Source organism: Mastomys coucha, unplaced genomic scaffold (assembly GCF_008632895.1).
Source record: "Mastomys coucha isolate ucsf_1 unplaced genomic scaffold, UCSF_Mcou_1 pScaffold4, whole genome shotgun sequence".
Classification (NCBI taxonomy): domain Eukaryota; kingdom Metazoa; phylum Chordata; class Mammalia; order Rodentia; family Muridae; genus Mastomys; species Mastomys coucha.
Genome location: NW_022196910.1, coordinates 44,878,789 through 44,900,922, shown reverse-complemented (window position 1 = coordinate 44,900,922; position 22,134 = coordinate 44,878,789). Strand labels below are relative to the sequence as shown.

The window sequence follows — 22,134 nt, the reverse complement described above, 5'->3', positions numbered from 1 at the left end:
GGCCGCGCGGGGGCGGGGCTGGGAGGAGCTGCGGCGGACCCGCTCCGAGGACGGCGGCCTATCACCTCGCGGTCCCGCGGTCCGGGACCTGAGCGGCGCATGCCTGTCTCCAGCCGGACGGTGAGGCGGGCGGCTGCGGGCGCGCGGCGGCGAAGAGCCGAGGCAGCGGGAGGCTGGACATCCCGGGCTCGGCCGAGGACGCTGCTCCGCAGCCGGCGGGCATCATGGCATCTCTGGCCGACCGGGTCCGGGGCAACGGGCGCATCGCCGCCGGGCTCCTGTTCAACCTGCTGGTGTCCATCTGCATCGTGTTCCTCAACAAATGGATCTATGTACACCACGGTTTCCCCAACATGAGCCTGACCCTTGTGCACTTCGTGGTCACCTGGCTGGGCTTGTACATCTGCCAGAAACTGGACATCTTTGCCCCCAAAAGTCTGCCTCTCTCCAAGCTCCTCCTCCTGGCCCTCAGCTTCTGTGGCTTTGTGGTCTTCACCAACCTTTCTCTGCAGAACAACACCATAGGCACCTATCAGCTGGCCAAGGCCATGACCACGCCGGTCATCATAGCCATCCAGACCTTCTGGTACCAGAAGAGATTCTCCATCAGAATACAGCTCACGCTGGTGAGTAGCTGCCACTGCCGCTGCGCGAGCCTGTCCCCGGCCAGCTACCTGGCTGATTTCTCCCCGGGAAAATTGAATGCACCTTGCTTATAGCCTGGCACGCCGGAAGCCTACTCCCATCTTCTTTACTCCACACGAGCGAGGCTCTATAAGTAGCTTATTTGGGGAGGGGTGGGAAGAGCCATCTTGACACTCCGCAGGCTCTTAGTAAAAGGGCGTGTACCTGATGGAAATCTTTAACTGCTGTGATTGATGAGGGAGAGAGCTACCTTAGAACAGCTCAGTGTGTCAGGATATCTGCGAAAGCTCAATGTGGAAAGAAAAAAAAAGTCCTTTTACCCCAGGGAATTCGAACCATACGTGATAAACATGAAATGGTTTAGCATAAAATATCTCCGAATACGCCTTCAGCGGCGTACTGATAGGGTGCCTGTGTTTAAATAAAAGGAGATTCATTAAAATAACATTAGCACTTACTAGTTTTTGGTATTTCAGGTCTTAATACTTTCCTCCTTCCATGTTTATGCTCATGTGTTAAGTACTGGTTTGGGGGGGTCCATTTACTTACCTGTAATGTGTGTTGTGTTTCCTTAAAAAGTGCAATTCGTGGATTCATTAATTTCTTCCAGATGTAGAGTTGTATGTGAATGTTTGTAAAGAAGAATTGGCAGTTTTCCCCAAATGAAGAAAACATACAATTCAGTGCCCTCCCTGCTCCCATATGTTTCGTTAGTGTTGTAAGACATCCTCCTTGACCCCAGGCGCCGTCTCCTTCCCCCCAAACACTAATGCATTTCCCTAACCTAGTCACCTCATTCCTAAAGGCTTTCCTACCCCAGCCAAATCTCCCAAGTGAGTCAAGGGGCTAAAACATGGCTGGCCTCATTTGCTGGACCAAATCTACAGGGAGAACCCCTGAATGAGGTTGTCCAGGGAATTGTCCCCAGGTGAGGGGAGCAGGGGAGAGAAAATGGTAGCCATTTTTACATTGTTTTGTATAGTATTTATTGATTCAGGAAACAAACACAAAAATTCTGAATAAAATTACTTGGAAACAACAAAAAAAAAAAAAGACATCCTCCTTGAATTTAATCTCACAGCATTTGCCTCTTTTTCTTTGCAGATCCCTATTACTGTAGGTGTAATCCTAAATTCTTACTACGATGTGAAGTTCCATTCCCTTGGAATGGTGTTTGCCGCTCTTGGTGTGGTAGTCACGTCCCTTTATCAAGTGGTTGGTAACTTTTTTTTTTCCTTTATGTGCCTTTTTAGCAGGTTTCGTAACTTTTGAAGCTGTAACCCAAGGTTTAGAGAATACAGTATAGAGACAATAGACATGGGAAGAAAGCATAACTGGGAAAGTGAAGAGAACAGAGGAGACACCAAATGCCCATTTGTAAGTGCACAGTACCCGTGCCAAAGCCCAGTTCTGGACAAACTTGGGTTTGGGTTTTTGGACAAGCTTGGGTTTGGGTTTTTCTTCTTTTTTTTTTTAAAAAAAAGATTTATTTTATTATTTTATGTGTATGAGTACACTGTAGCTGTACAGATAGCCGTGAGTCATCATGTGGCTGCTGGGAATTGAACTCAGGACCTCTGCTTGCTCTGGCCCCACTTGCTCCAGCATAATACACTGTAGCTGTCTTCAGACACACCAGAAGAGGGCGTCAGATCTCATCACAGATGGTTGTGAGCCACCATGTGGTTGCTGGGATCCAAACTCAGGACCTTTGGAGTGCTCTTACCCGCTGAGCCTTCTCACCAGCCCTGGGTTTTTCTTCTTGGAAGCCTTTACAAAATGAGCAGTAAGTTCATCAGTCACATTTGTTATTTACTCTTTGATTATAAAGTCACTCAGATGAAATACACACACTTCCAAACCTTTGAACATGAAAAAAAATCAGAGGTACATATTTTAAACTCAGAAGAAGTGTTGGTGTTACAACTTGCTCATGGGCTTCTAATAATTTGTCTGTGTCAGTAGAGTGATTTCTAGGTTTTTAACTTCTTGTGCAAGCACAGTGCCTTGCCTTGCCTGTAGCCAGTTAAGTTTTTTTTCGTGGATTCACTCATTACCATAAGTTGCCAACAAGCTGGCTTTTGTGTCCTGTGTATGGGGAGGAATATAGCAGGGTATAGGAACAGAGAAACAGTCTTCTCTTTATGCTGGAAACCTTGGTCTGGAAGTGCTGGGTGTGGCTGCATGGGGAATCAGAGCCAACATGTAAGCAGTGTTACCTCTGCCACACAAATATCCACTGGTGATAAAGGAAGACATTCTAGTTAGGAATGTTAGCTCAGTACTGTGCCCTAGCACCTTACTGTTTGCTGGTGGGGTTGTCCCAGAAACATTGTTGCTATATTTTGGGTGGGGGCGTGGAGGGCTGAGGATTGGGCCCACAGCCTGCTAGGTTCTCAGCAAGCACTGTATACTCAGCAAAAACTCGCCCAGTCAGCTAACAACTTCAACAACTGCTGTTTCCGAGCCTTCTTCCATGACTGTTGTCATCCTGGGGTCGAACCCACGATCTCACACACATGAGCCAAGTAGCTACCAATCAGCTATACCCCCGTACTCTTTACCTTTTATTTTTTACACTTTGTTATTTTGTTTGTATGCACATGTACACTTGTGTGCACGCACATGCCAGTCACCATGTGCACACAGAGGTCAGAGGGCAACTTTCAGAGACAGAGTCTGTTCTCTCCTCCTAACACTGGGGTCTCTGGGCCCCGCCTTTGGTAGTGAGGTTTGGCAGCAGGGACCTTTACCCACTGAGCTGCCCGTTCATCCCCTTTTTACTTTTTGTTGTACTTGTTTTGGTTTTGTGGATTTGTTTTGTTGTTGGTTTTGTTTTGTTTTGTTTTTGTTTTTCTTGAGACAGGACTATGTTGTTCTGACTGTCCTGGAACTCACTATGTAGACCAGGCTGGCCTGGAACCCACAGAGCAATCTGCCTGCGTTCCAAGTGTTGGCATTAAGGGCATGTGCCACCATGCCTGGCCTCTCCTTTTACTTTTTAAGAAAGTATAGGCACATGTTACTATACCACGTTTACTTGTCAAATATTAGAATTTCTTTTATTCCATATATATAATACCAGTTCACAACACTCACTGGTTTGGGGACTTTTTTATGTGTGTGTGTGTGTGTGTGTGGCCATTTTTGTTCATGAATGTTTAAAAATTGCTATAGCTCAGAATCAAAAGATTCTATAACCCTGAGGTTTGCAATGAGATTTATCAAGAAATGACTGAAGACCAATGGACAAAAGTACTATGCCACAATAGGTACACACCCACCAAAAAAAAAAAAAGAATCCTTTTAAACAAAATTATATCTGCTTCTTGTGCCCTAACTGGGTTTCCAGGGGTTTTTTGTTTTGTTTTGTTTTGGTTTTGTTTTTTTTTGTTTTTGGTTTGTTTGGTTGGTTAGTTTTGTTTTCTTTTCTGCTGCTGGGAACAATAAGACAAGGTGAAAGAGGAATCTTTAGCTCTTGGCTGGAAAAAGATGGCGATGGCGGGCTTGTTTGTTTGACAAGCCTTCCTTGATGCTCACCTGTGAGGACACAATGAGGAGAAGCAGCTGTAACCCTGCCCTTCAAGACACATGCGCAGACTCCCAGTGCGCACCTAGCCTGGATAGTATCCCTCCAAGCTGAGGAGAGCCCTGAGGAGCACAGAGGAAGAAATGGCAGGTCTGCACTCGGAGTGACAAGGCTAGACTAAAGGGGCACTTAATTTAAGTCGGAGGCACAGGAGTTTGCTCAGCAGTGAAGTCTTGAGACCTATCCCTTAATGTGTTTGAAATCGGGGAGCACTTGGGGAGCACTAGATGCGTTTGGTGAAGCTAGACCATAGGAGTGTTATGAGAAGGCAATGCTGAGTAGCTAAGCCAGACAGTCACTCAGAGGAAATTCTGCAGACGGCAGCAAAGGAGAGCATTTACATTGGGAAGAGCCTTTATCATAATTTGTATTTAAGGAAAATCCAGTGGTGATGGAGGATACAGAAGAGAAGAAGGGTGAAGAGCCGGGGCAAAGGTGTGGGCACAGGACTGTGAGTGAGGCCTTTTTGAGGAGGAATTAGGACCCGCCTGACTGTGAGCCAGCAGAGTTAAGGAGCCGGGTCCCTAGGAGAGAGAATGGCAGTATGTATGGAGGCAGCACAAGAGAAGCTCATTTCTAGGGCTGGGGAGATGGCTCAGCGGTTAAGAGCACTGACTGCTCTTCCAGAGGTCCTGAGTTCAATTCCAGCAACCACATGGTGGCTCACAACCATCTGTACCAGGATCAGATGCCCACTTCTGGTGTGTCTGAAGACAGCAACAGTGTACTCATAGACATAAAATAAATAAATAAATCTTTAAAAAAAAAGAGAGAGAGAGAAGCTCATTTCTAGACAGAAGGAACTTGATCTGAAGCCTGGTCCTGCAGACTAAGCAGGAAACTGTCGGCTGAGAAGTTATGGATGCTCAGGGTGTGAGAACGGGGATGGAGGTCAGTGAGATAGTGCTTGCCCAGTGTGCACAAGGCCCCAAGTTCTACCCCCAGGACCTGAAATATTTTTAAAAGATGCTCAAGGAGAGAGGTCAGAGCTGTCTGTGACTGCAAACAGGAAAAGATGTAAGTCAGATGGTACTTTGAGTGTGGCTTAGGAGATGGTGGGTATGCTTAAATAGGGTGTGGGAGGAATGGTGGCCAGAAGCTTGCTTGAGACAACCGTCCTAGCAGTTTACAGCAATCAGGGGGGCTAGCACTGGCTCAAGCTTTCCTGTTCTTGCTCATAGCCGTACTCCTATAAGCAGGCCGGGGAAGAATCAGCTCTTTGTCCTTCATAGTCTCAGAAGACTCATAGTGAGAACTGGCAGGAGGGTGGTTCACATTTCCTGGTTTTGCATTTCAGTCTTGGTGAATTCCTGTAGACTTGCCTTATGTTATAAAATACCTAGTTTTAGGAAACGGGTCTATAGAGGTTGCTCAAAAGCCAAGTTGCTCAAAATTCCTGCCAGCCTGATTCAAGCTGTCGGCTGAATACTCTGTAGAGCCTCTCGTTAGTCATATTTGTGAAGTATTTTTAAGGAGATGGGATATACAGTTTTGAGGTTTTTATTGAGTGAGACAGTATTTTAGGGTTTTCAGTTACTCTACTGTGCCCAGGTATATTTATGAGAAAAGTTCTCTCAAGAGAAAACTGTCTTCTGCCACTGAAGTGGCTCCAAAGTCCACATACCTTTAAAGCCACACACACTGGAGTCCACTTCTCATGGAAATTTCCATCCCCTCCCTGACAAGTGGGGTTCCTGCTGCCTTTACTTCCTGATATTTAGTAGACTCAGGAGAGTAGAGGGGTACCTACCGTTCTCTCTAAGGCATGAGATGTCAGTAGATGAGCACATACCATGTTCAGTGTCCCCCGTGTCTCTCACCCTTTGAGATTTTGTAGAATCATGAGATCTGTCCTCTTCCCTAGCCTGATCCTGTGTTGCTTTGACCAAAGGATGCTTCTCTTTGTACCTGACTTGTCCTGTCTCCTGGTTGCCAGTGGGTTGGAGCCAAGCAGCATGAACTACAGGTGAACTCCATGCAGCTGCTGTACTACCAGGCCCCCATGTCTTCGGCCATGCTGCTGGTGGCTGTGCCCTTCTTTGAGCCAGTGTTTGCGGAGGGAGGAATATTTGGTCCCTGGTCAGTTTCGGCTGTGGTAAGTTCTAACTGTCCTGGTGCCTGAGAGGGTGCGCTAATCACCCCTTCCTAATGTAGTTTGTGGATTTGAGAGCACCATCTCAAGTCTGCTCTCACATCCAGTCCCCACTGTTACTCTCTAAGGAAGGCAAGGCAGGGGTTATTTTCATGCAAAGAACAGAGGCATGTGAAAAGAAAGGGACTTGCCGAGACCGGGACACCTGGAAAGGAGCTTTAGACACACCATGTTTCTCACAAAGCCTGCTTGATAGCGTAGTTATCCAATAAATGTTTTTGGTTTAAGTAAGAGTGAAAATGAGCCAGACACTGGTGCCGCATGCCTTTAATCCCAGCACTTGAGAGGCAGAGGCAGGCAGATTTCTGAGTTCAAGGCCAGCCTGATCTACAGAGTGAGTTCCAGGACAGCCAGGGCTACACAGAGAAACCCTGTCTCAAAAAACCAAAAAAAAAAAAAAAAAAAAAAAAAAAAAAAAAAAAAAAAAAAAAAAATGAAAATGAACAATTTGTCAGAAATTAATTTGATTAATTGGCAGGCATCCATGCCCTAGTGTTAGTATGATAGTGGTTGGGATTGTAGCTATTCCATAGACTGTTTGCTTACCTGTATTTTCTGATTTTTCTATAATGTTTGTGTGTTGCTTTTAATGTGGACTCATTACTGCTGAGCTCACTGTTGTATGCCTATATCTCAACTATTCAGAAGCTGAGGCCAGAGAAGTCTATGGGTCCAAGAAGCTGAAGCCAGCTTGGGCCATAGACGGGAGACTCTGTCTGGAAGAAAGAAAGGAAGGAAGGAAGGAAGGAAGGAAGGAAGGAAGGAAGGAAGGAAGAGAGAAAGAGAGAGAGAGAGAGAAGGAAGAAAGAAAGAAAGAAAGAAAGAAGGAAAGAAAGAATAAAATTTAAAAAGAAAGCATTTCTTCCTTAAGGGAGTAATTAAAAAAAAAAAAGAACCTAGAAATTCACTTTGAAAACTCTGTATTCTGTTGGTTTCTTTGCTTGCTTTTTAAAGATTTGTTTTATTTTCCAATCTGTGTATTTGTGTCTGTGTCTTTGGTGGCCAGTGGTTTCCAATGCCCTGGAGCTGGAGTTGTAGAATGGTTTAGGCCACCCTGAGGGCTAGGAAGCGAGCTTGGCTCCTGTGGGAGAACAGAAGCAGCATGCTTACTAACCCATCTCCTAGCTTACTAACCCATCTCCTAGCTTACTAACCCATCTCCTAGCTTACTAACCCATCTCCTAGCTTACTAACCCATCTCCTAGCTTACTAACCCATCTCCTAGCTTACTAACCCATCTTCTAGCTTACTAACCCATCTCCTAGCTTACTAACCCATCTCCTAACCCCTTGCTCCATTGTTTTAGTTTGGGTTTTTGTTGTTTTAAATGGCATGTCACATAGCCAGGCTGGCCTCCACCTCCCTCTGCAGCCGAAGCTGTCCTGAACCTCCTGCCTACCCTTCCTTCCCTCGAGCTGCGGTTACAGATGTCCCCGAACACCACCTTAAAGCCAGGTCATCATTGCAGAGTTTCCCGCTGCTTGTGAGACAATTACTTTTTTGTTTGTTTGTTTGTTTAGACAGACTTTTTCTGTGTAGCCCTGGCTGTCCTGGAACTCACTTTGTAGACCAGGCTGGCCTCAAACTCAAAGATCCACCTGCCTCTGCCTCCTGAGTGCTGGGATTACTACCACCCAGCTCCAAGCTGATTTTCTAAATTCGTTCTTTTGGTAAGGTGTTCATTTTGAGACAAGCTCTTACTGTGCATCTCAGACTGGCCTGGAACTCTGTGGGCCACACTGGCCTCAAACTTGCAAGTGTGTGTGTGTGTGTGTGTGTGTGTGTGTGTGTTTGTGAGAGAGAGAGAGAGAGAGAGAGAGAGAGAGAGAGAGAGAGAGAGAGAGAGAGAGAGAGAAATTATCAGCCTGTATCACATTTTTAATGGTTGAAGTTTACATTTTTAGAAACTCCTAATGGGACATATTTGTTCCTGGTTACAATGATTCTCTTGGTTTATTCGTAGCTTATGGTACTGCTGTCTGGAATAATCGCTTTCATGGTGAATTTATCGATTTACTGGATCATTGGGAACACGTCACCAGTCACGTATCCTTTCCAAGTACTTTTGATGTATATACAGTCTTCCTTTCTCATCTCTGACACTCTTACATGGCCTTTGTTAAGTAGGCTGGTTATTTTAACTTTTTTATTGTTATATTTCATTAGAATGGGTGTATTTTCTGCATGCATGTCTGTGTACACATGTATGTCTGATGCCTTTGGAGGCCGAAAAACTCATTAGGTTCCCTGGAACTGCGGTTACAGAGGACTGTGAGCCACCCCCCAGGTGCTGGGAATCTAACCATGGTCCTTTGGAAGAGCAGCTAGTGGTCTTTAATGCTGAGACACTGATCACTCCAGCCCTGTTTTAACTTTTTTTTCCTTTTTAAGATTTATTTATTGTTATACATAGTACACAGTAGCTGACTTCAGACACACCAGAAAAGGGCATCAGATCTCATTACAGGTGGTTGTGAGCCACCATGTGGTTGCCAGGATTTGAACTCAGGACCTTCAGAAAAGCAGTCAGTGCTCTTACCCGCTGAGCCATCTCACCAGCCCCCTGTTTTAACTTTTTAATATTTGCTTTCTGTAAAGGAATACTTTAGAATTTTCTTAGGTAGTAGTGAATTTTTCTCTTATAAGAACTGACTTAGTACCATGACTTGCTGATAGTGGTCCCAAGTGGTATTTATTGAATGCACGGGGGAGTGGGAGCTTAGGTTTGTGTCACACTTCAGTGTGGTCAGCTTATGTAACAAAAGATAACTTCACACTCTCCATGTGTTTGAAGCCTGGGCTATAGACTGAGATCTCATTTGTAAAAACTGGAGAAGAAAACCTGTGCTGATTTATATAAATGAGTAGATATTGAGAGTCAAAAGTACAAATAGCCTCTTTGCCAAATATCAATAAGTAACAATGACCATAATTTCTTTCTTTTTTTTTTTAAAGATTTATTCATTTTTATGAATACACTGTTGCTGTCTTCAGACACACCAGAAGAGGGCATCAGATCCCATTATGGATGGTTGTGAGCCACCATGTGGTTGCTGGGAATTGAACTCAGGACCTCTGGAAGAGCAGTCAGTGCTCTTAACCGCTGAGTCATCTCTCCAGCCCCATATTTTCTTTCAGAAACCCAGGACTCAGAATGTATTTTGTGCTAGATACTGTCCAGAATGTCTGCAGACTTTGCTCATGTGAGAAAACAGGACTAGAAGAGGCGGAAAAAAGGGAAGCCATCAGACAGCCACTGCAGCTTCTAATTTATAATGCTAATTTGTGGGCTTACACAATGGCCCAGCAGTTAGGAGCTTGCTCTTCATCCAGAGGGTCTGAGTTTGGTTCTCAGCACCCATGATAGGCTGCTCATAATTCTTATAAGTCCAACTCTTCTCTGGCCTACCTACACACACACACACACACACACACACACACACACACACAGACACACACAGACACACACAGACACACACACACACAGACACACACACACACACTCACACACACACACACATACACACACACACACACATACACACACACTCACACATACACACACACACACATACACACACACACACACACACACACACAGGGTGGGGAGGTAGGGGGAGAGGGAGAGAGAGAAAGCTCAGGTCCCATATGTATTGCAGAGGCTATCTAGGGAGATAGCCAGTTTGAAGGAGGCCTGACATGCAGGTAGAGCTGAGATTGCTGCCTGGGTACAGGTAGTCCTCAGCTACATGGTCCTGAGTCGGTATAGCGCTGTGATGTGAGTGGTGAGGTTACCCCAAACAAGTCAGGGAAAAGACCGATTCTTGGAGCACACTGCACCTTCAGAGTTCATTGAGGAGAGCGGTGAGGAGTCCGAGTAAGGAGCACTCCTTACGTAAGGGAACCACTGTGTCAAGTGCTGCTAGATGGTCAGGTTTGAGGAAGCTTGGCTGTTAGCTCTTACAAGACCTAGTGAGGCAAGGCCACTGACAGTTTTGACTGGAGCACTTCTGGTTTTGATGGAGCACTTCTGGGTGTGGCAACGCCTGACTGGAGAAGAGAGAACTGGAGCCTCTGCTGTTTCAGCCACTGAAGAGTGTCGCTGCGTGCTTCCCAGCTCTGTCCGGTCTCCTTTCTGTCTTCCTTCAGTTCTGCCTGCCTGGGCATTCTGCAGGTCACTCTCCAAGCTGCCAGCCCTTGATTATGCAAAAAGCCACACTCCTTACCCAACCAATTGTTTTTTGGGCTAAGCGACCTTCCCCGTTGCTGCTAGCCTTTCTCTTTGAGCAGATAATTGAGATAAGGAGTAGCTCACAGTGGTTGTGAAAGCCATCCCTGGACACATCCTCTGGCTCGCAGATATCAACTCCACTGCATCAAACCATTGAAAGGAAAAAGACAGCAAGCAGGTGCCCTGGGCACTGTCTAGAGGGTCACTGCCGTGGATCTCTTTGGTTCTTTCTTGTTTCCTGGACCTCTCCAGTGGCCCGGGCTGGTCTCACTTACTATGTAGCTGAGGATGACTTTGACTAATCCTCCCGATTCAGCCTCCTAAGAGCCGGGGTCACAAGTCTGCATCACCATGCCCAGAAACCAAGTAAAGAGCTTGTACACAGAGTTCATACACAGCCAGGCCCCCGCCTGGGTCCTCCACTTCCTGTGAGCCTGAGTATGTTGTGAGAGCTCTTGTAGATCTACTGAGGTCGCTTATAAACTCAGGGACCTAAGGTTGGGTCCCTCAGTCAGCTCACTGTCCCTGTCCCTGCAAAGAGAGTGACAGGGAAGTGGCTAAGAAACTAGGGACAGTACCATGTGCAGTGCTGGGTGGTCCTGCCGTGCACGGGTGCTTATTATGCTCTATAGCTTCCAGTTAGCGTGATGGTGCCTACTGCATTCTAGAATCGTTGCAGGTATTACTTCTTGATCCACATCAGTTGTACAAGGTAGACACAAGATCATCTTACCTTTAATAGGCAGAGGCAGAGAATCTGAGGTATAGAGTAGCAGCTGCTTTAAGTTACTGCTAGGGCTGGGCAGTGGTGGTGCACGCCTTTAATCCCAGCACTTGGGAGGCAGAGGCAGGCGGATTTATGAGTTCGAGGCCAGCCTGGTCTACAGAGTGAGCTCCAGGACAGCCAAGGATACACAGAGAAACCCTGTCTCAAAAAAAAAAAAAAAAAAAAAAAAAATTTGTTGCTAGGGAGAATGCATAGCATACATCTGAAGAGTAAAACAGTATTGGTTTAGATATAAAAAAATTATTATGTGTAGCATATGGCAAGGGAATCATTTCTGAGGTCTCTGTGTATGGTTTGATTTTTTTATTTTTGATATGAACAATGCCTTGGGGAAACACACTTTAGCCCAGTAATGACTTGCTGGCAGTATATTGGATTACAGCCAGAACTTTGGAGATAGTAAGTTCACCTTTGTTTGGACTCCCAGCTCTTGAACTCCATTATTTGGCTATTGCAATTGCTCTGGTGAGATGACTCAGCAGGTGTGCCTTCCACCAAGCCTGATCTGAGTTCAGCCTCTGGGGCCCTCACAGTAGGTCCATAAGTTGACCTCTGACCTTCATACCTGTGCCTTTGCGTGTGCATGCGCATGTGCACATACACAAACAATGCACCCATACATGACCACATAAAATCAGTGTTTTTTAAACTTACTAAAGGATCTGAGCCTTGGACACAGTTGAGAAATGGGGAGGCTGTGAAGTGGTCGAGGGAGGCGGTGTGCTCATGGAAGAGCATCTAACAGAGCAGCTGGTGCTGACAGAGCGGCTAGTGCTGGCAGTGCTCCCTCTGGCTCCTCTCTCTCCCTTGCCCTCTTAATCTTAGGCATACTAGAAGTTTTCATCACATCAGCTCCCTGGCACCAGGCACATCTCAGCTCATTGCCAGTGACGGTTTATTAGGAGTGCCATTCCGTAGTATAACCATAAACTCCTATGCAAAGTGTCTCCTCTGTACCTTGTTCTGCATGCCTTTCTCCCCATGTTGCCTTTTTGGAGAGGTCACCAGGAATGCTTGAGGCAGTCTCTTGTCACTTTGGAGTGTGTATATGTTGCTTAGGTTCAACAGGAACGAATCAGTACAATTGGGCTCAAGAGAAGGCTCAGCAGTCAAGAGCACACCCTGCTCTTACAGAGGACCCACGTCAGCTGGCCACAACTGCCCATAATTCCAACCCCAGGGAATTCAACACTGTGTTCTGGCTTCCATGGTGTCACACTCATATGTACACACACAGTTTTAATGCAGTGTCACCATTTTCACACCAGTCAATTGCTAAGACCATGCCTAAAGAGAGTATGATCTGCCAGCGTACACCAAAGTGCTTATTCTTTAAGTGCATGGCCACCATTGAGTGTGTGTTGTATGCAGGCCTTTCCAGCCACGGAGAGCTGTTGCTGTGTGTACACTGTCATGTGTGCCCTTGTGACCCTAATGTCTAGCTCGTTGCTCCTTTGTCTCCTTACCTAAACACCTCAGCTACAACATGTTCGGACACTTCAAGTTCTGCATCACCCTCTGCGGAGGATACATTCTATTTAAGGATCCCCTGTCGGTGAACCAAGGGCTCGGCATCCTATGCACGCTCTTCGGGATCCTCACCTATACCCACTTTAAACTCAGCGAGCAGGAGGGCAGTAAGAGTAAGCTGGTTCAACGGCCCTGAGCTTTGGCGGAGAAGAGAAAGTCAAATCATGAGGATGAGAAATGACAAATGTGTACGTCTGTGGAAAAGCTCCCTGCAGAATTCAGTCAGTGACATCCAAGAAGTATTTTTTTTCACAGTTGACAGTTTTAGTACCTTTTATCGATTTAAATTTTTAAAACCAAAACGGTTCAGATTTCTTTTCAAAGACTTTATGAACCTGGCGCTGGCACTCAGTGGTAGAGTGTTTGCCTCACACATATTAGACCCTGGCCTCAGTCTCCAGCACTGTCAAAGAAATGCTAGGAACTACATAGAAGATGGCTTCATTCTGCCAACTGAAGAACGGGAAAGTTCTGTTCCATCGGAATGACAGTGCTCCGGCGCTGCAGCTGTGCCATGGTTGTCAGTGTCTTATGTTCTCCCAGGGAAGGGCACGCCAAAACTATTGCCGGTTCACCCCTGCCTTCCCGTCAGGAAGTTGAAGTTCTTTGTATCCAGACAGGGTGGGTGGTAGTCATAGTTGTTTTGAGACTGGATCTCACTGTGTAGCCCTGACTGGTCTGGAAATCTCTTCATAGACCAAACTAGCTTTTAACTCTACCACTCCATCTAGCCTTTAGCTTCTCTATTATTTCATTGTAGAACTGAAATATTTATAGAAAGAAGCTGACATCAACATGATCATGAAACAAATTACATCTTTGAAAGTATCACTTTTTCAGTAGAAATTTAATATTAGATGTTCTTCCCTGTTAGGCAAGACTGTGTGAGCCCAAAGCCAGCTCAGTGGTAGGTACTCTGCCTGAGCTAAAGGGAGTGTCTGCAGTTATAAGTAACCGGTGTTGGCGGGAATGGCAGTCTCATTAGTCTTCTCGTGGCTTTGTATTTTCAAGGAGTTCTATATACTATATATGGAGTTAAACAAAAACCCATAATTAAACAGCTAAAAAAAAAGTCTTATAGGGCCAGTGGTTGTAGCCATAGAGTACCTGCCTAGCACTCATAGGTAGGTTCAGTTTTGTCCTGGTAACTGCTTTCCCAGCTTGTTTAATCATTTTACCTTAGCGATTTCTAATATGACCTCCCTCCCAATACTCCTGCCTTTTACATAATGAAGCTGTAGTAGGAAACATTGTGTGGTATTAGAAAGCGGACTGAATTGCACTTTGCATTTTTATGTGGCAAATTAGAGCAAAAGCTATCCAAATTCTAGGCAGAAACTTCGTGAAAAATAGAAAAGATGTGAAAGAGAGGTAGAAAACTAGCTAATATTTAGCTAGTTGTGTGAGGTTTCAGACGAATTGTGAAATATTTTTAATCGAGATGCAGACAGAATACATGGGGCTTCAGCAAATAGACTGCTGAGTATTTAATTGCAAAACTGTATGTCTGCCTTCAAGTATCTTGACATTTCACCATTAAAAACAGCCATTGATGACCTGAAGAGTGAGATCTTTTGAAATAACTTTTTCTAAACATACACTTTCTGTGAGAACACAGCTAAAGACAAAGAGCCATGTCTTGCGATAATTTTATTTTGAATTTTCTCTTTTTTTCACAGAAAGAAGTAACTTTTAATATATTAGGGTTTTGTTGTTGTTGTTGGTAGTGGTAGTTTTTAGGGTTTTTTTGACCAAATAAAAAAGCCTGGATTGTATCCCCAGCACTGCCAAAACAAAACCTTTGCAAGTAATCAGGAGCCAGGCTGTCGGAGGAGACGCACTCCTAGGTCCCAGGGTTTGAGCGGCTGAGCCAAGGCTAAAAGTTCCTTGGCCATATAGACCACACAGACTTCCAGGGCAGCCTGAATTACATACTGAGATTCTATTAAGGGAAAAGGAAATGTGCCTGTTTTAGGATTTTTTTTTCCTGACCCATTTAAAGTACAAAGCATCACTAGGCAGTGGTGGTACATGCTTTTAACCCCAACACTTGGGAGGCAGAGGCAGGCAGAATTCTGAGTTCGAGGCCAGCCTGGTCTGCAAAGTGAGTTCCAGGACAGCCAGGAGTACACAGAGAAACCCTGTCTCAAAAAACCGAGAGGGAAGAAAAAAGTACAAAGCCTCATTAAATGTGTATTTTGGAGAATGACATTGTCTGTTGTATATCAGTCCATGTACCTTTGTGGTTTTTGTTTTAAATGTTGTCCTCAGTTTACATAATTGTGTTATGCCAAGAACTGCAGAACATGCTGTTTTTACCATTATGGACCTTAGGCATTATGCACAAGAAACATTTGTAACAATTTCCCAGAAGCTAATGAAAAGTATTCCAGCACAGAGATCCTCAGGCTTCTGTGCATTAGGAATGACTGAGTTGACTTGTACTGAGTACAGATCTTAGCTGTTGAGAAACCCTGGGGACAGGGTGCTTTGAATAGGTAGGTGTGTGAGGTATGATAAATGGCTTGTGTCAATAAGAATGAGGGACAGAGTGAGAGCACGATGAGTCAGGGTGTGTTTATATACATGAATAAACTCTCCTATTAGAACCGTACTGGCCGATAAGCATTTTTTGTACCCTAAAGACTATCATCTAGTTGAAGAGAAAATTCCTGAGGAAAACGCACCGATTCCCTGGAACAAGCACAATGACAGACACTAGACACACTGCCTTTTTGTTCCCAGTGGAAGAGGGTGTAGTTTTCTATCTTATGTCAAGTGATTAAACTGCAACTCTTGCTAAAAACTAGCTGGGCAGTGGTGGCGCACACCTTTAGTCCCAGCACTTGGGAGGCAGAGGCAGGCAGATTTCTGAGTTCAAGGCCAGCCTGGTCTACAGAGTTGTACTGCGCCTTGCTGCCTGGACAGCAGCAATAACAACACACTTAGACTTCTTCTCTCAACAGTTTACTCAGGAATATTCTTTTGTGTTACAGCTCTCCTAGGTAACCAGGTGTTACAGCTCTTTAAAGTACCTAGGTATTACAGCTCTCCTAGGTTCTTAAGTGTCACAGCTCTTCTTGATAGCACGGCTCTTCTCGGCTCTTCTTGATGCTGCTGCTGCTTCTTCTCCTTCTCTTTCTCCTCCTCCTCCTCCTCCTCCTCCTCCTCCTCCTCCTTCTTCTTCTTCTTCCTAGGTGCTGCAGGTCTGCTTGCTTCTGTGGAGTGGGGTGGAATGGCTGGAGACAGCCCCTTATATACCTGAGCTTGAGCTGCCAAGTCCTCCTGGATTGGTTCCCCAGCAAACCCTCATTAGCATACACCTGCTCGGGAGAGGCATATGCGCAGTGGAATCCTCTATTGCTACAGTGTATCAGGAACCAGCGCCATCTTGGATTTTATCATCCAAGCTGCTGCCTACACAGAGTGAGTTCCAGGACAGCCAAGGCTGCACAGAGAAACCCCGTCTGGGGAAAAAAAAGGGGGGGGGGAACAAAACAAAAAACAAACATGGGGGACTGGAGAGATGGCTCATGGGTAAGACCCCTGCCTGCTCTTCCTGAGAACCTGCTTTGATTCCCAGCGCCCACATGACAGCTCATAAGCATCTATACCTCCAGTTCCAGGAAATGGATGTGCTTTCCTGGCTCCACAGGCACCAGTCATACAAGTGGTAAACAGACATGCAGGCAAAACAGCCATGCAGACCAGCTGGCCTCGAACTCAGAGATCTCTGCCTCCTTAAAGGCATGCCTGGCCATGCACATAAAATTTTAAAAATAGAAATTAGGTGCGACTGCATGGGAATCCTTAAACCCAGTATGTGTGGGAGGTAGGAGGATCCCCAGGGCTTGATGGGTCCAGCTTCAGTTTCTGTGAGAGGTCTCTCAGGAATAAGGCTGCATGACAGAGGACACATACTGGCTTCCTCTAATTCTTCATGCAGTGCTAAGTACATAATACACACACCCAAGGAAAACATAATAAACGCATTAAGATAATGTGAAGGAGTCAGGTGTGGCTGTTACACCTTTCAATCACAGCATTCAGAGGGAGACAGAGGAATCTGGATCTTTGAGTTGGGAGCCCCCCTAATATATACAGAATTCTAGACCTACTCAGGGCTGCCTGTTCTGGACTGTAAAGAGAAGAAACCTGTTTGCTGAGGGCTAGGTTAGTTAGCTGCAGCCTTGGGCATGCCCATGAGCATCTGAATGTTGTGTGTGTGTTCTGTGCTCTCTCAATAGTAATGACAGTATAAAGAAATCACTCTCTGAATGCAGCCTTTCCTGTGCTTCAGTCTTTAAAACACCTCTTAAGACTTGCTGCGTTAAAATCACTAATGCCTTAAAATTTATTTCAGAACAACATTAATCACTCCAAGCACAGTAAATTCACTTGTTTTGAGACGGGCCTTACCCACACAGCCAGGCTGGCCTTGATCTGTAACTGAGATTAATACAGTCTTCCTGCCTTTGCCTCCAGATCACACGGCTTACAGGTGTGAGGCACAACACCCAGCTAAATGTTTAACTTTTAAGGTTTCCCTTTTCCAACCTAATATTCTGTACCAAGCATACGTTTTTCTGTTGCCTGTTTCTTCAGTTAGAAATCAAGTCTACATTCATTTCGGGACAGGAGTGGGTGGATCTTATCCAACAGTCTGGGGGGCACAGAATCAGTCTGAGGTCAACTAGGACTATCTATGGTAATGGTGGGCCTCCGGATCTGTCTCTAGCTGGAGCTGAAGAGCAAGGCCAACCCTCGCACCCTGTACATCTTAGAGAATTCTGGAGAGACTCATTGACCACAATTGTAGGAGTCAAAAAATAAAAGTTCATGTGTATAGTGTCTTGCTTGCACATACGTCTGTACCACAAGCATGGCTGGTTCTCACAGAGGCCAGAAGAGGGCATTCCACACCCTGGAACTAGAGTTACCTCAGCGGGTTTGTGAGCCACGGTGTGGATACTGGTCCTCTGCCAGAACAGCAGGGGCTCTTAATCGCTGAACCATCTCCAGCCCTCAGAATATATAACAAAAATGTGGGAGGAAGAAAAAAAAAGACAAACACTGGTTTTTGTCCAAAACATTCATATTTGCTCGCTTCTACTCTAAAGGTTTAAATGAGCCAGTCTCTCTTTCTTTATTGTCTTGTAGTCAGGGCTGGTCCTTTACCATCTCTTCTGTGGAACACAAGCAAAGTTGAAAACTCTTGAATCTTTTGATCCGAGGGACAGAGGTGGCTGGTTGTGCCTCACTCCAGCTCTTAAACATCCCAGGCTGGCTGTGGACGTTCAGAATCACTGGAGCTGTGAAAAGGCCCTGGGCAGGCATGCGGCTGCTGAAGCAGCATCCGGCTCCTACCAAGCTGCAGGCTGCCTGATCCGGGTTGGGAAGGAGAGCCCTATTGGGTGAGGGTGCCTGTAGTTGTCGCCTGCAGCTTTGGGCGCATCCCTGAGCATCTGAATGTTGTGTCTGGTTTTCTTTGTTTTGTTTTTAGTAATTTTTTAAATTTTTTACATAAACATTTTTAGGTGTTTTTTTTTTGTTGTTGTTTGGTTGGTTGGTTGTTTTTTGTTGTTGTTGTTGTTTGTTTGTTTGTTTTTTTGAGACAGGGTTTCTCTGTAGCCCTGGCTGTCCTGGAACTCACTCTGTAGACCAGGCTGGTCTCGAACTCAGAAATCCATTTGCCTCTGCCTCCGCCTCCCAAGTGCTGGGATTAAAGGTGTGCGCCACCACCACCACCACCACCACCACCACCCGGCTATTTTTAGGTGTTTGATTGTGAATTTCACACAATGCATCCCAGTCTCGCTCATCTTCCCTCCATATCTAACCCCTGCTCTTGCAACTTCCCTCCAAAAGGAAACAAAAATTAGAAGATCTCACTGTGGAAGCTTCAGTGTGTCACAGTATGTCACACACTATACCCTTTTGTCCACACATCTTTACGTGCCAATGTTCGTAGCAGTAAGTCATTGGTCTATTTAGAGGCCTCCAGCTTCTGCTTCACTATCAACACTGGATCTCCACTGGGCTTCTCTGGGATGTGCTGTTGTTGCCCTGTGATGTGGAGATCCTGCTGCTTTGGATCTTCAGGACCAGCCCCTTCATGAGCTCCAGCAGTTCGTAGATGAGGTAGATGTTGCAGTGGGTCAACTCAAGCCCTCAATCTGGACCTGGGTGGTAACTGAGTTGGTCAGCCTGCCAGCTCTCCCTGCACATCAGACATTTACATTACAGTTCAGAACAGTAGCAAATTTACAGTTATGAAATAGCAATGAAATTAATGTTATGTTGGAGGCCCCAGCATGAGGAGCTATTTTAAAGGGTCGCAGCGTTAGCAAGGTTGAGAACCACCGGGTTAAGGAGAGCCTACAGCTCTAGACTCCTGTAACAACATGAGATAGAGTTACGGGAGGAAACTTTAGGTTCCTGCCTGGCCTGACCAAAGCCATCTTGAGTCACACCTTCTCTGACTGTCACCAAGTAATCCTGTTCTGCCCCTCCCACTCCATGCTTCTTAGCATACTGTGCACAGACAGCCATCAGACTGGAATGTGGATCTTTATGAGCAGACCCAAGTTCGGTCGGCACCAGGAATGTGTGTGCCCTCTTTGATGTTGACTCTAGATAAGGTGTGTACACTCTGGCTTTGATAAAAATCAATTTTGTCCTGTCTAATACGGGAGCCCTTCCTTCTAACCAGATTCACAGAGCTGCACTGGTTTTGACCATACTTCTGTTGGTAACAAAGTACAAACTGTGCAGTCCGGTCTCCATCTGCCCCTTATCTCCCATGGTGCCTTGGGACCTATCCTCATGCATAAGGCCCATGTTCTTTGAGAATCTAAACACCACACATGTGCAGGCGTAGGCGAGGAACTTTAAGGGATGGGGTCCCTGTGGTCCTGCTTTATCGCTCAGTGACTGAATAGAGAACTCCTCAGCCACACACAGAGCCATTCTTTGAATCCATAAAGAACATCAGGAGGCAGACATCCAGTGCTTGTACCTGGTACTCCTCTCCGGAATGGCAAGCCTGAGACTCATCACCAGCAGTGTGATAGTGTTCTGGGATCCTTGCAGCTCCAGCAGCTTGGGTCCTAGAACTTTATGACTGGGCAAGGGAATGGAGAAAGGCCAGGCACACATAGAGTAAAGCAGAATCAGGTGGGAGTTTTCTAACCCTGTGCAACCCGGAACCTGCATGTTTATTACATATGGAACAGGAAGAGGGTCTCTCTAGGTGTGCAGTCTCAGGCTATAAACATCCAGGAGGAAGCCATAGTTGCTGCTGGTCTTTACACACGCTGGTCAATAATTCATAAGCACTCATGGACTTCCGAGAAAAGCTTTGTATTCCCTTGAGCCTGGGCCACGTAGGAAAGGGCTTGGATCTGGGCCTTTGAGTCCTTAGTTTGCCATGCCCAAGTCAACAACAGAGTTCACTCTGGACCTTTCTCAGGGTTCACACACTCAGGGTTTATACACTCGGGGTTCATACACTCAGGGTTCACACACTCAGGGCTCATACACTCGGGGTTCATATACTCAGGGTTCACACACTCAGGGTTCGTACACTCGGGGTTCACACACTCAGGGTTTGTACACTCAGGGCTTCTTCTGCTTCCCACACTCTGATACTGGCCAAAGCCTCCATGAGCCCATTCCACTCCTCCCCTGCCACTGGCCTTTGTGGCTCTGGAGAAGCTCTACAAGGCCATCACCATGAGTCATCCCACCCTTTATCCCCACCCAACACTGATCTCCCCTGCTGGAAATGTACACAGCAGTCTGAGTTTCCAAACCTTTCTCCAGAGTGATTTTCCTACCCAAGGAGTCAGTGAATCAAGCCAATCTCTGATTTCATATTTTACAAACGATTTTTGGGGGTAGGGGAGAAGGGAAGGGGAGTGTCAGCACTTTCTTTGCCATTAAGCTATATCCTTAGTCCCTCCTCTTTGTGTTTTTTGTTTTGAAACAGGGCCTAGCCAAGATCCCCAGGCTGGCCACATTAGAATCTTCTCCAGTTTCCTGAGGTGTTGGGATTCCAGGCATTCGCCACATCTGACACAAAGTAGTCTTTTTTTAAGTATACAAAAAGGTTAGAAGTGGAAACACGGGTCTTTCTCACACACTGCAGGAGGACTGGCCCACCCACGTAGAGGGACAGCCTAAGTTTTGAGCACAAGATGAGTGCATTCAGGAGTCTCTTGATTGATTCAGCGTGGCCTTATTTGCTCCGTTTAAATTAGGTCTTTACATTAGGGGATTTGAATACCCAGGCTTTTTTTCTTAGCTACCTTGGAGTTTAATGAAAGAACAGAGAGTCAAGAGGACAAAAAAAGACTGGGTCACTACATATAGCTCCTTTATCTAGAGGATACTGTGAGCTCCCTATGTCCAAACCAACAATGTGGAGGGTCATCCTCCAGACCCCTCCCCAACACTGCGACCATGGGGTCACTATTGACACTGTTTTCTCTCGCCTTTCTTTTTTTTTTTCTTTTTCTTTTTCTTGGTTTTTTCGAGACAGGGTTTCTCTGTATATCCCTGCCTGGCTGTCCTGGAACTCACTCTGTAGACCAGGCTGTCCTGGAACTCAGAAATCCGCTTGCCTCTGCCTCCCAAGTTTCTCTCGCCTTTCTAATCTGGCAGGACACTTGACCATCTCTTCCAAACATCCAAAACCCACCACTGCAACGGCCCCCTGAAGGTCTCCCCACCTTCTCCTTGGCTCCCGGGAGCCTCAGATGCCCAGTTCTCCACAGCCATAGTGAGCCTGTCAGGTCAGTCCTTGAAGCCCTACAACAGCACTCCCTTCAGACTTAACTATCTTCCCTCGGGGAGAGAGATAGCATGGTCTGTGTCCCTTCTCACCTAGTCTCCTGTGTCCCAGCCATGATGGCTTTGCTGCTGGCTCTGGAGCTCTGCAGGCCATCTTAGGAGATTTGCTCGGTTTCTGCACGGAGGCTCTTCTCCAGGCTGCCTTTGGCTAGCTCTCGCTTCTTTATAGACCTTCCTGGAGTTTCACCCCTCCCCACTGCACCCCAAACTGATGGCTTAACCAAGACACATGTTAGGCAAGCCATACCACAGAGCCACATCTCCAGGCTCCACCATCTTCATTGCTGCAGCTGCCTTACCCCGCCCTCCCTGCCTAGTCTGTCTTTTTCCCCACGGAATTTGTAACT

The 22,134-nt window shown here is 46.1% G+C and overlaps 1 protein-coding gene across 2 annotated transcripts; it reads left to right on the top strand.

Annotated features, from left to right (window-relative positions):
• The first annotated feature begins 11 nt into the window (after positions 1 to 11).
• Slc35e3 (solute carrier family 35 member E3) lies at positions 12 to 15,548 on the top strand. Of its 2 annotated transcripts, XM_031349705.1 has the most exons (5): positions 12 to 626; positions 1,750 to 1,860; positions 6,171 to 6,329; positions 8,350 to 8,432; positions 12,884 to 15,548. In XM_031349705.1, exons 1-5 carry the CDS (start codon positions 225 to 227, stop codon positions 13,068 to 13,070), a joined length of 942 nt encoding a protein of 313 aa, XP_031205565.1. In that variant the 5' UTR covers positions 12 to 224; the 3' UTR covers positions 13,071 to 15,548. The 2 variants fall into 2 exon arrangements, with proteins under 2 accessions (XP_031205565.1, XP_031205566.1); XM_031349706.1 differs by lacking the exon at positions 1,750 to 1,860.
• Positions 15,549 to 22,134: the final 6,586 nt, after the last annotated feature.

Bases quoted from the DNA above. Each gene is read 5' to 3' on its own strand.
- Slc35e3 (XM_031349705.1), top strand. From the start codon at position 225: ATGGCATCTCTGGCCGACCGGGTCCGGGGCAACGGGCGCATCGCCGCC. The intron at 627-1,749 runs GTGAGTAGCTGC...TTTTCTTTGCAG, and splicing joins TCAGAATACAGCTCACGCTG to ATCCCTATTACTGTAGGTGT. The intron at 1,861-6,170 runs GTTGGTAACTTT...CCTGGTTGCCAG, and splicing joins TCACGTCCCTTTATCAAGTG to TGGGTTGGAGCCAAGCAGCA.